General features: G+C 52.2%; 3 protein-coding genes across 6 annotated transcripts in view; all 3 read right to left on the reverse strand.

Annotated features, from left to right (window-relative positions):
• Positions 1–851, reverse strand: part of PHF23 (PHD finger protein 23) — a 4,703-nt gene extending 3,852 nt beyond the window's left edge. For 2 of the 3 annotated variants that reach the window (XM_011958487.1, XM_011958485.1), the window contains exon 1: positions 591–851. In XM_011958487.1, coding sequence (XP_011813877.1) covers positions 591–624 — 34 coding nt within the window. In that variant the 5' untranslated portion in view covers positions 625–851. Of the gene's footprint in view, positions 1–129; positions 274–590 lie in introns of those variants that run through there. The other variant, XM_011958486.1, reaches the window with a different exon arrangement.
• A 909-nt stretch (positions 852–1,760) lies between these two features.
• Positions 1,761–4,598, reverse strand: GABARAP (GABA(A) receptor-associated protein). Of its 2 annotated transcripts, none has more exons than XM_011958482.1 (4): positions 3,576–4,598; positions 2,925–3,003; positions 2,666–2,784; positions 1,761–2,267 (listed from the first exon to the last, which is right to left on the reverse strand). In XM_011958482.1, exons 1-4 carry the CDS (start codon positions 3,663–3,665, stop codon positions 2,202–2,204), a joined length of 354 nt encoding a protein of 117 aa, XP_011813872.1. In that variant the 5' UTR covers positions 3,666–4,598; the 3' UTR covers positions 1,761–2,201. The 2 variants fall into 2 exon arrangements, with proteins under 2 accessions (XP_011813872.1, XP_011813873.1); XM_011958483.1 differs by having other exon boundaries at positions 3,582–3,758.
• A 251-nt stretch (positions 4,599–4,849) lies between these two features.
• CTDNEP1 (CTD nuclear envelope phosphatase 1) lies at positions 4,850–12,845 on the reverse strand. The gene is made up of 8 exons (XM_011958492.1): positions 12,701–12,845; positions 8,528–8,594; positions 8,315–8,433; positions 8,046–8,117; positions 7,511–7,627; positions 7,283–7,394; positions 5,822–5,906; positions 4,850–5,503 (listed from the first exon to the last, which is right to left on the reverse strand). Exons 1-8 carry the CDS (start codon positions 12,800–12,802, stop codon positions 5,443–5,445), a joined length of 735 nt encoding a protein of 244 aa, XP_011813882.1. The 5' UTR covers positions 12,803–12,845; the 3' UTR covers positions 4,850–5,442.

Here is a 12,845-nt window from a genome sequence, read left to right on the forward strand (position 1 = left end):
AACACCCCCTACAACTACCCAGCTCGCCTCGCTTCCTGGCTCGCTCTCTCCACAACTACCCCCCGGTACAGGTCCGTCTGCCGTAGACAATACCCAGACCCCCTCTTCTCCCCACAACTACCTGCCCACCCCTCCGACAATCACTGGGCATTCTCCGGCGGCAACTATTCGGAGCTCCCGTACCACCGCCACAAACTACCCCACCTCGGCGAACTACCGGGCCCCTCACTCAGCCTCTTCTACGTCCTCCCTCCTGAGCAACTCCCGGCCACTGGATTTCCCCAACCTTCCAGTTCCAGGGCCCCAATCTGCCGGTGGCCCTTTCGGGCCCTAACCCCCCGAGGCTCCGGATTTCAAGCTCCTATCCCCCGCACCCCCACACCGTCTGATCTCCAACTACCCCAGCCCAGTCTCCCACTCCTCTTTCTCCAAGGTCTCCCAACTCGTGGCTCTCCCACCTCCAGGGCCAGCCTCCCGACCCCCTCCCCGAACTCCCCCGCTGGGCTTCGGGGCTCGACCTCCAAGTTTGCCAATTGATTCCTCGTCCGCCCCCCCGCCGGCTCAGCGCTCCGCGCCGGTCAAAAGCTCACCTTCGGGACTGGGCTCCGCCATGGCTTCCAGCATCGCCCCCTCCCCTCCTCCCGGTCCGGCGCCCCCCTCCCCGGAGCCGGGGATCCCGGTGCCGCCTCTAGTGCTCGATGCTCCCACTGCCTCGCTCCACAGAAGTGTCCGCCTCAGCCCGGCTGAGACTCGAGTCCGCTAGCCGCTGCCGCCACCTCCCTCTACCACTGCCTCCCGCACTCCCGGACCGGGCCCCCTCCCCCCGCGCCGCCGGCCGCCTGCTCCCTCCTCCTCCTCCTCCTCCTCTCTCCTCCCTCCCTCCTCTTCTCTCCCTCCTCCCTCCGCTGGCGCCGAGGCGCAGTGCACCAAGGGTTTTGTAGTCCGTCCGGGGACAGCGGAAAAGGGACCGCATGAGCCTCCGGAACTTTGATTCCCAGAAAGCCACAGGCTGGCGCAGGCGCACCAAGCCGCTCCCCTCCCCCGGGGAGTGGCGGGGAGACCGGGAGCCGGAGGGGAGAGCGGAAGTGCGCGCGCAGGCCCCTGGGAGATGTAGGCTGGGCGGGACCAAGAAAGAAGAGGAAGAAGGGATTAGAACTCTCGGCCACCATACTGCCTCGTTCTGCAGCTTCTTTCTCCCCCGAGGGACCGCCCCACTTCCGGCCTGCCGGAGAAATGATTGCTGGGAGATGAAGTATTCCCGGCGATAATGGCTCGCCTCTCAGTCTTCTCCCTCCGATTCCACTCTGCTGGATCCCACACACCAGAAAAGTCTAGCCAAGTGACATGCAACTGAGAACAGCCGTTTTACTAGCTTGCACACATGAAAATATCTTCCTTAATTAGAATGTTCTAGCAAATGTGGATGTTCACCTAAAGCAGGTACTTTGGAACTTTCTCCACAGGAACCCACAGTAAAAAAAAAAAAAAACATGTTTTACATGAGCATTTTTAACATTCAGTTTCACATACATGTCATAAAACTAAAGTTTCATGAAATGATCCTCAGTATTCCATTCCATCACAACAAAAGCACCCTCTTTTTGCAGACAGGGAAAAGCCCAACATGGACAGAATAAACCAAAATATACTTCTATTCCTCCACCTTGTACCCAATACTCTTCTTTCCCCACCACTGAAACCCACTGACACCTTGGAAAGACTAAAAATCAGCGGGACAAGGGGAGCAACACAAGGCAAAATTCAGTTCAACTTGGTGGTTTCCTCTTTATTGATGTGCCTCCTACCTTTCCCCCCACAATTTCAGTCCCTTCCAACTACCCCCAAAAAAGAAGGTAGTGAAAGGAAGGGATTGCTGGGGTTCTGAGCCCCTTGGGCAGTCAGAAAGGGAACAGAAACCAAAACAATCACTGGATGTGACAGAGACTGACAATCAAGAAGTCTAAAGCAGGATGGGAAAGGCAGGCAGAGAAAGGGGAAGAAAGGAGAAAGGAGAGGTACAAGATGCCAACTCCACCATTACCCCTCCTAAGAGAGGCTGGAGAGAAAGCCTCAAACATTAAGAAGTGCCCGTCCTGAATAAGGGAGGTGGTGTTTGAGCTTGAAGGAGGAGGAGGTCAAGAAAAGGGGGCCACCTCTCTCTTTGTAGAACGAGACCCCCCTCCAGCTCAGGGACAGCAGCTTCACAGACCGTAGACACTTTCGTCACTGTAGGCAATGTAGAGAAAGAAGTCTTCTTCATGGTGTTCCTGGGATGAAGGCAGAAAACTGTTCAGCAACTGGGCTCCAGTTACTTAAACCAACTACGACCCAGACACTTTCTTCTAGAACCAGAAACTAGTGCCCGACTCCGTCACTGACTCCAAGGCCTAGCACACAAGCAACATAATCTCTGCAGTCCTGTTTTCTGCTGCTTTGGAATGGGGAGGGAGACTGGGAAGAGTCCCTAACAGTTTCTCTAGCTCACTGTTCTCTTTCCTTCTCTCTACTCTTACTGTTCTGTTCCCACCCCCAAACCACGGCTATTATGAAATGTTAAGGCAAGCGAGGAAGCTAGTCCAAAACTACTGATGTAACAACACTTTCTTCCCCTCACACTCTTCCAAGATTCCTCTCCAAAGCCTCCACCACTTCCCAGTCACCATACCTGGTAGAGCTGACCCATTGTGGCACTGGTGGGTGGAATGACATTGTTGACAAAGAAAAACAAGGCATCCTCAGCTCGGAGATGAATTCGCTTCCGGATCAAGAAGTAGAACTGACCAACTGCAAAAGATACAAGGTGCAAGAAAATCACAGAGGTCAAAAATGCCCTCAAAAGAACAGCTGCTAGGTGGAGCCTTCTCCCACAGAGACTGCACTCCCACCCACAGGAAGCAAGCCTGAGCCTTGGGTCAGGTTCCCACCTGTGAGATCAGAAGGCACCAGGTATTTCTTTTTGTCCAGGTCTCCTATCCGAGCTTTGGGAGCCTTTTCTACTATCACCTGATAAAGAGATGAAAATTAGGAGACAGAAGGAATGCAGCACCGAAGCTGCACCTGTCAAGAACTCAAGTAACAACATTCCTAGTACCTAAATCTACCCCAGACTCATCTCTTTGTCTTTCTACACGCGGTGCAGCACTGAGTCCCAGAGATCCTGACCTCACTGACTGGAGCTTATTTAAATATCCAGGATCCATCCACCGAATAGGGCGTCACCATAAACAACTATCTTAATCAGACGGAGATGACTTGTCTGGGTCCACTAGTGATTCAATCTCGCAACCTTAGCTAGTTGGGGGAATGGCCATTTGAGGCTCAGGCTGTCAAACTCTCTAAGGCCTCCGCTCACACAAATGCTAAGGTTTCTGTCTCCTGTCCACATCCCTCTCAACCCCACGTCCACCACTACCCCACTCCTTTCATCGTCGGTCCCAAGGACAGCAGTTTCAGGCTCGCTCCCAACCCCACCACAGCCAGCAGCCTGATCCCCGCGCTGCCCGTCCCAGATCCAAGGCCAGGCTGTGGCGTCAGCGTAAGCGTCCCGCGCCCTCGGCCCTGGCTTCTGTCCTCACCGGCACCCGGTCCGGGTATTTCTTTCGGATTTTCTCGCCCTCAGAGCGGCGTTTCTCGAACGGATGCTCTTCTTTGTACATGAACTTCATCCTCCCGGGAACCGGGCTGGACCGGGCTGGGCTGAGGGAACCCGGGGGGGCCGGGACGGGGGGCGGCGGCGACGGCGGCGACGCGCGGGCGGATTCAGCGGAGCGATCCACGAATTTGCGCCACTTCCCTATTCACCAACCCCGCCCCCGACTATCGGGGACGGCCCCCCCACTAAGATACGGCACTACCTCAGCGGTGTTAACGCTGCTAGCGTAGCACCACCCACTGACCGGCCCCCTCACGCCATTAGCGTAATCGCTTTGGAATCAATTTGTGGGCTACGCAGGCGACGTAGCAAAGACGGTTGGCTTTTGCTCATGGAAAAGAACTCTAAACCTATTCCCCAACCTTCTCCTCAACGAAGTTGGGGCTGAAGAGGAGTAAGATATGGTAATCATCATAGGAGACTTGCTTCTCCAAGTTACTTTCGGAAACAACGTAGAGGAACAGCAGACAATTACAAGGTTAGCTATTCACGAACCGTATTGCTACGCTGAAGGCGGCCGTTAACACCAAAACAAAGTAGTACCCAAGTGGCGGAGATGATCTCCAGAAGTAAGAGGTCAAAAAGAAAACAGATGTTTGGAGAGAGGTACAGAACGCTTAAGTGCCAAGAATGAGTAGACCAATAGGGACTGGAGAGGAGGTTGGAGGGGTACGGACTACGCCAGCGCGGAGGAACACCGCAGAGTTTCTGCGTGAAATCATGTGATCTCAAAGAGGGCGGAGCGTCACGTGGCGGGTGCGCGAAGTAGGGCCGGCTGGGGAGGGCGCTGGGGAGGTGGAGCCGGCTGGGCGACGGCGGGGAGTGGGGACCGACGCCTTCCCGGAGAGCAGAGGTCGGGGGCCAGCGCCCGCTTAGCCTGTCCACGTCAGTACCCCGACGAAGCCCGACGTTTCTCCAGCTCTACGCCCTTTGGCCGTCCAGGTTTCTTTCTTGCTTTCTAGCCTGCTGCTCCGAAGGTATCCTTCCACTCCCCACCAGCGCGCACATCCTCGGCCCTTCCCGCCAAAGCATCTGGTGGCCACATTCATTATTGTATCCCCATACTCAACACCACCTTTCCCCCTGCCCCTTGAGTCCAACAGCAGTCTCTTCCCCCTCTGCCCGGGGGACAGGGTGCATGTAAACAAAGTTCCCTCCCTTCACTTCCCAAAACCCCAGAGAAGGACCTAGGGCCGCTTTGGTTTCAAAGTTATAATGCATGGTTTAAAAGAGAGGAAAGGAAAAAAAGACACAAAGCTGGTTACAGGTCTGAGGGAGTCTAAGGAGAGAAAAATAGAAGGAGAGGAAAGGGGGGACAAATTTAGGGAAAATCCAGTGGCCCAAAATCCCAGTATCCCACCCACAGCCCAGCCCTTGGAGCAGGAGTGAAGAATTAGATCAGTTTTGTACAAGAGTTTTTAAAAAAAATCCAATCACAACAAAGCTGACTTGGCTTCTCTTTGAGCCTCCTGGATCACCGTATGTCTGTCACTCTAGCCAGTCCTGCCTCTTCACACACACTGATTCGGTCTCCTAGGCTTCCGCCTGTATTCCAGTCTGGGGTTTCCAAGGAGTGTGAACACGAAGTTAAGAGTGAGGCTGCTTCCGAGCCCCCGGCCCATGTGTCCATCCAGACTCCAAGTGGAGTGTAGGGCTCCCAGGGCAGAGAGGAGTGGGAGGGGCAGACCCTGCCCAGGCAGTCCTCACATTGGACAGGGCATCAGACGGCATCCCAAGGGCTCGTCCTCCCTTTCCCCCCCACCCCAACTCAGGTGGAGGGGGAGCAGCTGTCACCAGAGCCGATGTTGGTGAAGGTTTCGGCTCAGCACGGAACGAACATCAGCGGTGAACCTGGGGTGACAATAACTTGTATTGGTAGAGTACCTTATAGTTGATACCCTCACAACACTCATGTAAGGCGGCATCACTGGAGATGTGGGGCCTAAATTATCACCATATTCATGATTAGATAGGTTCCATTTGCCTACAGCCTACTCGCTAAAGTGATGAGCTTTAAAAGTGATGAGCTTTTAAGTAAGACCTGGTTCCAAATGTTAAATTCTTAAGGGAAGAGAGTTAAAACAGGACAAACGTTTTTTATTCTCTCTGAGGATCCCCCACCTCCTCCTTTCTTCAGATATCCAAGTGTCCAGAGCCCACTTCCCTTACCTGAGGGCATCCAGCATCGGGAGCAGGTTGAGAAGGGCTGTGTCGCTGGGGTCACTGAACCACGATTTGATGGGGATGGCATTGTCTAGGGTGGGTGAAAATGCAGATGAGGAGAAACAGAATTCAAGAGACTGGGTGTTTTTATCTTCTTGGAGGGAAGGAGGAATTATTATTAAAAACATATACCTCCCACTACTGGAAGTCAACAACCTAAGTAAAAAACTTTCCTGATTTATGTTCCAATATTAAGTTTTAATCACCAGGTCTCATACTTATTGATGCTTCTAATCAAACTAACTGCCATTGTGCCTCACTTGAAACACACTTGGCCAGGCGCAGTGGCTCACACCTGTTATCCCAACATTTTGAGAGGCCGAGGTGGGAGGATCACTTGAGCTCAGGAGTTTGAGTCCAGCCTGGGCAACACAACGAGATCCCTTCTCTACTAAAAATCAAAAAATTGGCCAGGGGTGGTGGCTTACGCCTGTAATCTCAGCACTTCAGGAGGCCAAGGCAGGCGAATCACAAGGTCAGGAGTTCAAGACCAGCCTGGCCAACATGGTGAAACTCCGTCGCTACTAAAAATACAAAAAATTAGCTGTGCATGGTGGCAGGCGCCTGTAGTCCCAGCTACGTGGGAGGCTCACGCAGGAGAATTGCTTGAACCTGGGAGTCAGAGGTTGCAGTAAGCCGAGATCACGCCACTGCATTCCAGCGCGGGCGACAGTGCAAGACTCTGTCTCATAAATAAATAAATAAATAAATAAATAAAGCTGGGCATGGTGGTGCACGCCTATAGTTCCAACTACTGTGGAGACTGAGGCAGAAGGATCACTTGAGCCTGGGAGATCGAGGCTGCATTGAGCTACAATCATGACCCTGCACTGCAGCCTGGCCGACACAGTGAGACCCTATCTCAAAAATAAAAAAATTTATTTTTTAATTTTTTTTTGAGATGGAGTCTCACTCTGTCACCCAGGTTGGAGTGCAATGGTGCGATCTTGGCTCACTGCAACCTCCGCCTCCCGGGTGCAAGTGATTCTCCTGACTCAGCCTCCCAAGTAGCTGGGATTATAGGCACACGCCACCACGCCTGGCTAGTATTTTCTATTTTTAGTAGAGACAGGGTTTCACCATGTTTGTCACGCTGGTCTCAAACTTCTGACCTGGTGATCTACCTGCTTTGGCCTCCCAAAGTGCTGGGATTACGGGCATGAGACACGGTGCCTGGCCAAAAATAAATTTTAAAAAAGAAAAAAATGACATAAGAAATCTGACTTATGAAATGGATGTATATGGTATCTCACTTGAAACAGAAAAATAACTTGCATTTGGACTTTTCGCAAACTAGGGATGATCTAGGCAATCCCAGCTCTCAAGGACCAAAGCCCAGGTCTCCTGGAAAAATACCTTCTCAGAACCATGTTCTGGTCCTGCCAGCCTTACCACCTTCCCCCGTACCTGGATGGCTCCTGTAAGCCCCTGGGGAGTTATCCAGGATCACAATGCTGGAGAGGTCACTGTGGACCACAGAGAGGTCCTTGATGTAGCTGCCCAACTCCAAAGTGCAGTGCTGGAAGGCAGGGGATTATGTAGTAGGCCTCTCTCCAGGATACTTTCCTCAAACCCAGATCCCTCCCTGGTGGCCTCCTTCCCAAGTCACGCTCTTAGACTGGGATTCTAGCTTACCTGTCTGTAGTATCTCCTCTTAAGAATGCTTCTGCTATTGTCCAGTTTATCTGCCACAGCAGAGCCATAGATCTCCATGCTTGCTGTAAACACCACCAGCTCGTACCACTGGCTCACCTGAAATAGATTGGGGGAGAGGGCGATGTCATACAAGGTGATGATTCCTTTAGACATACAGTTATCTTTCAGAAGGGCAACGGCATAGTCCTTCAGGCCTTCCATCAACATCAAATGTCTTGGAGGACATGAAATTCTGAACCCCCAGCCCAAACCTCCAAACTCAGTGTTAGGCATCCTACACTCTTAAGATTCAGAAATGCAAGCAAAAGAGAAAGATGCCGGCAGAAAAGAATTACATCAGCACAACAGATGAACCCCAAGTACTGACAGCCACTTCCCCACCATTCCACATCCTCCCCTCTCAAAAACTGCTCTTACCCATTTCTCCTCACCCCTTCCTCCAAATCCTCCGAATCCCCAGAGCCCTAAAACCATCCCTTCATTATAGAGCTCCCTTTAGCTCTCCAAAACTCACCACTTCCAGGAAGAAATCCACATGGGGCCTCTTATGTACAAAAAACCGGACAGGATGTTTGTCTATTACCACCTATAGAAGAACAGATGGGCTGGGGGAAGTCATGACCACAACCCAGGCCTAGAAAACGCCCCACCCACCTGCTTCCCTCCTCCAGGCTGACACTGGAGCCAGTGGATGGAGACAGATGCTCTGGGACTGGGAAAGGGAGTCCGGGTCTGGGCAGAGGAACAGATGGAACCATTTCATCACTCCCCACCACCACACACCTTGAGGATGAAGTCAGGAGGCGTACCAGGCCGGACTGTGGGCCTCAGGACCCCATCATGGTGGGAGTGAATAAGTGTCTCATCCAGATCCAGCACCAGGATCTTCCTCTTCACCTGGGCTGAACCACAGTGGGGAAGAATAATATTGACCAATGTCTGGCCCAAAGCTGGCCCCTACTTCACCCTAAAGGAGGCTTCCCACCACATACTTACCTAGCCGATTCCGGGACACAGGAGATAAGGGGAGGATATCATATCGAACAGTTTGGTACTGAATTACCTAGAAATAGCACAAAAGAAGATTGAAACCCTTGATAAGGAAGTCTTCCCCAGTAACAGTAACAGGGAGCACATACTGAACATTTACCACAGGTATTGTGTATGTAATTTAGGATTCTTTCTTTTTTTTTTTGAGATGGAGTCTCACTCTGTTGCCCAGGCTGGAGTGCAGTGGCGCGATCTTGGCTCACTGCAACCTCCGTCACCCGGGTTCAAGCAATTCTCCTGCCTCAGCCTCCCTAGTAGCTGGGACTACAGGCGCCCGCCACCATGCCTGGCTCATTTTTGTATTTCTAGTAGAGATGGGGTTTCACCATATTGGCCTGGCTGGTCTCAAACTCCTGATCTTGTGATCCTCCTGCCTTGGCCTCCCAAAGTGCTAGGATTACAGGAATGAGCCACCACGCCTGGCCTTTTTCATGTAATCCTCAAAACAACCCTAATATTACTGTTATTCCTGTTTTAAGGTTAAAGAAACAGGCCACACAGGAATTATCTTAAGTTGTTTCTCTCCCTAATTAAAATGAAAACTCCATGAGAATATGATTTTGTCTAGATCATGGCTGTATTCCCAGTTCCCAGAACACTACAGCAAAGGTGGTTAGTTAATATTAGTAGAATCAGCCAGGCATGGTGGCTCATGCCTGTAACCCCCCACTTTGGGAGACCAAGGTGGGCAGATCACAAGGTCAAGAGATGGAGACCATCCTGGCTAACATGGTGAAACCCTGTCTCTGCTAAAAATACAAAAATTGGCTGGACACGGTGGTGCGTGCCTGTAGCTCCAGCTACTCAGGAAGCTGAGGCAGGAGGATGGCTTGAACCCAGGAGGCAGAGGTTGTCGTGAGCCGAGATCAAGCCACTGTACTCCATCCAGCCTGTTGACAGAGTGAGACTCCGTCTCAAAAAAAAATAAAAAAAAAAAAATAGTAGAATCAATGAAGTGATAGAGCCAGGATGATACCAATGTAGTTCAACCCAAGAACCTGCCCTCTTTTTTCTTTCTTTTTTTTTGAGACAGAGTCTCGCTCTGTCGCCCAGGCTGGAGTGCAGTGGCCGGATCTCAGCTCACTGCAATCTCCGCCTCCCAGGTTTACGCCATTCTCCTGCCTCAGCCTCCCGAGTAGCTGGGACTACAGGTACCCGCCACCGCGCCTGGTTAGTTTTTTGTATTTTTTAGTAGAGATGAGGTTTCACCATGTTAGCCAGGATGGTCTCGATCTCCTGACCTCGTGATCTGCCCGTCTCAGCCTCCCAAAGTGCCGGGATTACAGGCTTGAGCCACCGTGCCTGGCCTCTTTCTCTTTTTTTTTTTTTCCTCGCTCCGTTGCCCAGGCTGGAGTGCAGTGGCATGATCTCGGCTCACTGCAACCTCCACCTCCCAGGTTCAAGCAATTCTGCCTCAGCCTTGTAAGCAGCTGGGACTACAGGTGCGTGTACCACACCCGGCTAATTTTTGTATTTTTAGTAGAGACAGGGTTGCACCATATTGGCCAGGCTGGTCTCGAACTCCTGACCTCATGATCCACCCACCTTGGCCTCCCAAAGCGTTGGGATTACAGGCGTGAACCCCTGGCCCAGCCGAAGCTGCCGTCTTAACTATGATATTATCCTGCTACACTGAAAAATAAATGACCCCCACAATGCAACCTTCACCCCAAGAATTATTTGTAGCAACTACCATCATCTCACATTGGGAACTGACAGCCTCAGATTCCCTAGTGCACAGGGAGTAGGAGTCAGGAGGAGATTCCTGGTCCTTAATGGGAATATAGAATAAGGGAATCCAGAGGTTGTCAGGTCAGCTAAGTTCCTCTGGCTAGAAGCCACCAGGCCTATTTTAACTAGCCACCTGTCCACTTCTGTCTCTTCTAGCCAAGTCACAAGTTCAGAGAACCTCAGCCCTCTGAACAGTCCCCTTATCCTGGTACCCAGGGCGAGGCAAAGAATACCGGAAAGCCCCTGCCAGGCTGACTGGCAGGGTTTGGAGAAGGCCAGAGTGAAGTCAGGGCCGTAAGTGAGAGGTGAATAAGGGACAAGGACGTCACCACCTCATCCTTCCAGCTCTGCTTCTCCAAGCCTTCTCTAGGGGTTCCTATTTCCTAATACGCACATCTCCCCATGCAAAGCCTGGCAATTCCCTCCTCCACACTTTTCTTCAAAGGCACAAATCCTCTTCAGTGCATACCTAGGCCCCAAGCCATACCAGAACCAGGCTCTCCCTTGTAAACCCAAAGGGCTCTGTCCCCCCAGTCAAGATCTGCCCTTCTTTTCTCTCTGGGCCATGATGAGGTCCGAAACAGCTCCGGTGTCTAGCCTTGCTATCTCGGGTTGCATATGCTGGGCATGTAGGGAATGCTCCAAGCATGTGCCAGAAAGGGGGAGGGGAAAGAAACCAGATTGGAAGGGAAGGGAGGACAAAAGACTGTGGGGTCAGTGCTGCCCAAAGGAGAGCAATTTTGAAAGTAACCTGTGGATGAGCTGAAGCACCACTCCCTATACCCAGAAAACTGATGTGTTAGAGCGAGAACGTCAGAGAAGATGGCAGTCAACCCATAAAGAAAACCCCAAGAGGCCGGGCGCAGTGACTCAATCCCAGCACTTTGGGAGACCAAGGCGGGCAGATCACTTGAGGTCAGGTCAGGAGTTTGAGACCAGCCTGGCCAACATGGTGAAAACCCATCTCTACTAAAATTACAAAAATTAGCCAGGTGTGGTGGTGGGTGCCTGTAATTCCAGCTATTCGAGAGGCTGAAGCAGGAGAATCGCTTGAACCCAGGAGGTGGAGGTTGCAGTGAGCCGAGATCGCGCCACTGCACTCCAGCCTGGGCGACAAAGCGAGACTGTCTCAGAAAAGAAAATAAAACCCCAGGAGACAGCCCCACATATATCCCAGCATCTCTGACTCTAAATTTTTCTTGGCTCCTAGCTCTTGTCTCCGGGCCACAGCCTAGAGCCCCAACCATCCTGTACTGTTCGCGCCCTAAATCAGGAAGTGGAAGCAGACTGGTAAAGGAGAGAATGAATCCAAGACCAGACCCATTCTCCCAAATCAGTTAAGTCAACCACCACTACCACTGAGGGCTTTCTGGAAATTCCCTGGACCCCAGGTCACCCCAACCTGGGTTTATTCTTTCAAGCTGTATTGAGGTATGCTAAGGGATACAGATCAGAGTACAGACCCAGAACCTTTGTCTCTGCTTACTAAATTCTCCCCAGACTCCTTCCGAGGATTCTCCCTGGTGGTGGTGAGACCACAAGAGCACATTCATTTAGAAGTGCTGTTAGCTGAAGGAGCTCTGACCTTGGAGAAAAGCTAAGGGGGAGGGGACCCAGAGATGCTTGGGTCCATGGAGACAGTACCCCTCAGAGTGCCAGGCGCTCCTGGAGAAGCAAACATGTCCTCAGACTCAAGCCCTACAACTCACCAGCGCTGTCCTCTGACAGGGACACCCAAACTTTAATGGTGGGCACAGCACCCACCTTGAACTTCCTCCCACAATTAAAGAGGCCCATCATAAAAGCAGCTGCTTTAGTCCTCTATAAATCCAGATACCTACACTCACACTATGAAATAAATTTTCAGTCTTTTTGGAAGAGTTCTCTTAATGGGAACCTCAGGGGTTTCTCCTTCACACCCAGGGCCAAGTTCCAGTCCTTGTTTGTAACAAGCCCTCCCACCCACCTCCACCCTTGACACACAAGTCTGTCTCTCCCTTATTATGGGACCAAACACCGAGGTTCCAAATAGGGTCTTTCACAAGCCCACATCAACAGATTTGGCTGTCATCAAACAGGTGTTCCCCGCCTCTGGGTTTCTTTAGCAACTCCAGCTTTCTTAAAAGAGCGCCCCACCCACCACCTTAGCCCCTAAGCGTTACCAAATCCTGACCCATCTAGCCCCATCAAAAGCCCCAAGGGCTAGGTTCTATTACAAGGGTCTCCGTCCTCCCCAGCCCAAGCCCCGCTTAGGGTGCCCAATTCTCTGGCGAGAAAAGCCCCTGCCAGGACTCCCTTCCTAGGCCCAAACAGAGGCCCGACACTCCGAAAACCCCTGACCACCACGGACAGACGTCCCCTACACCGCCAGCGCCCACCCTGGCTCACCGTGCGGATCTGCCTCCGCAAAAGGTAAATGAAGAAGCTCCAGAGCTTGGCGGCGAAGGCCACGAACGTGCGCAGCCCCAGCAGACACTGCGTCCGCATCATCCCGATGACCCCGGCACCGCCGGCCCCGGGGCCCCCGCGGCCC

Source organism: Colobus angolensis, unplaced genomic scaffold, assembly GCF_000951035.1.
Source record: "Colobus angolensis palliatus isolate OR3802 unplaced genomic scaffold, Cang.pa_1.0 Scaffold47, whole genome shotgun sequence".
Classification (NCBI taxonomy): Eukaryota; Metazoa; Chordata; class Mammalia; order Primates; family Cercopithecidae; genus Colobus; species Colobus angolensis.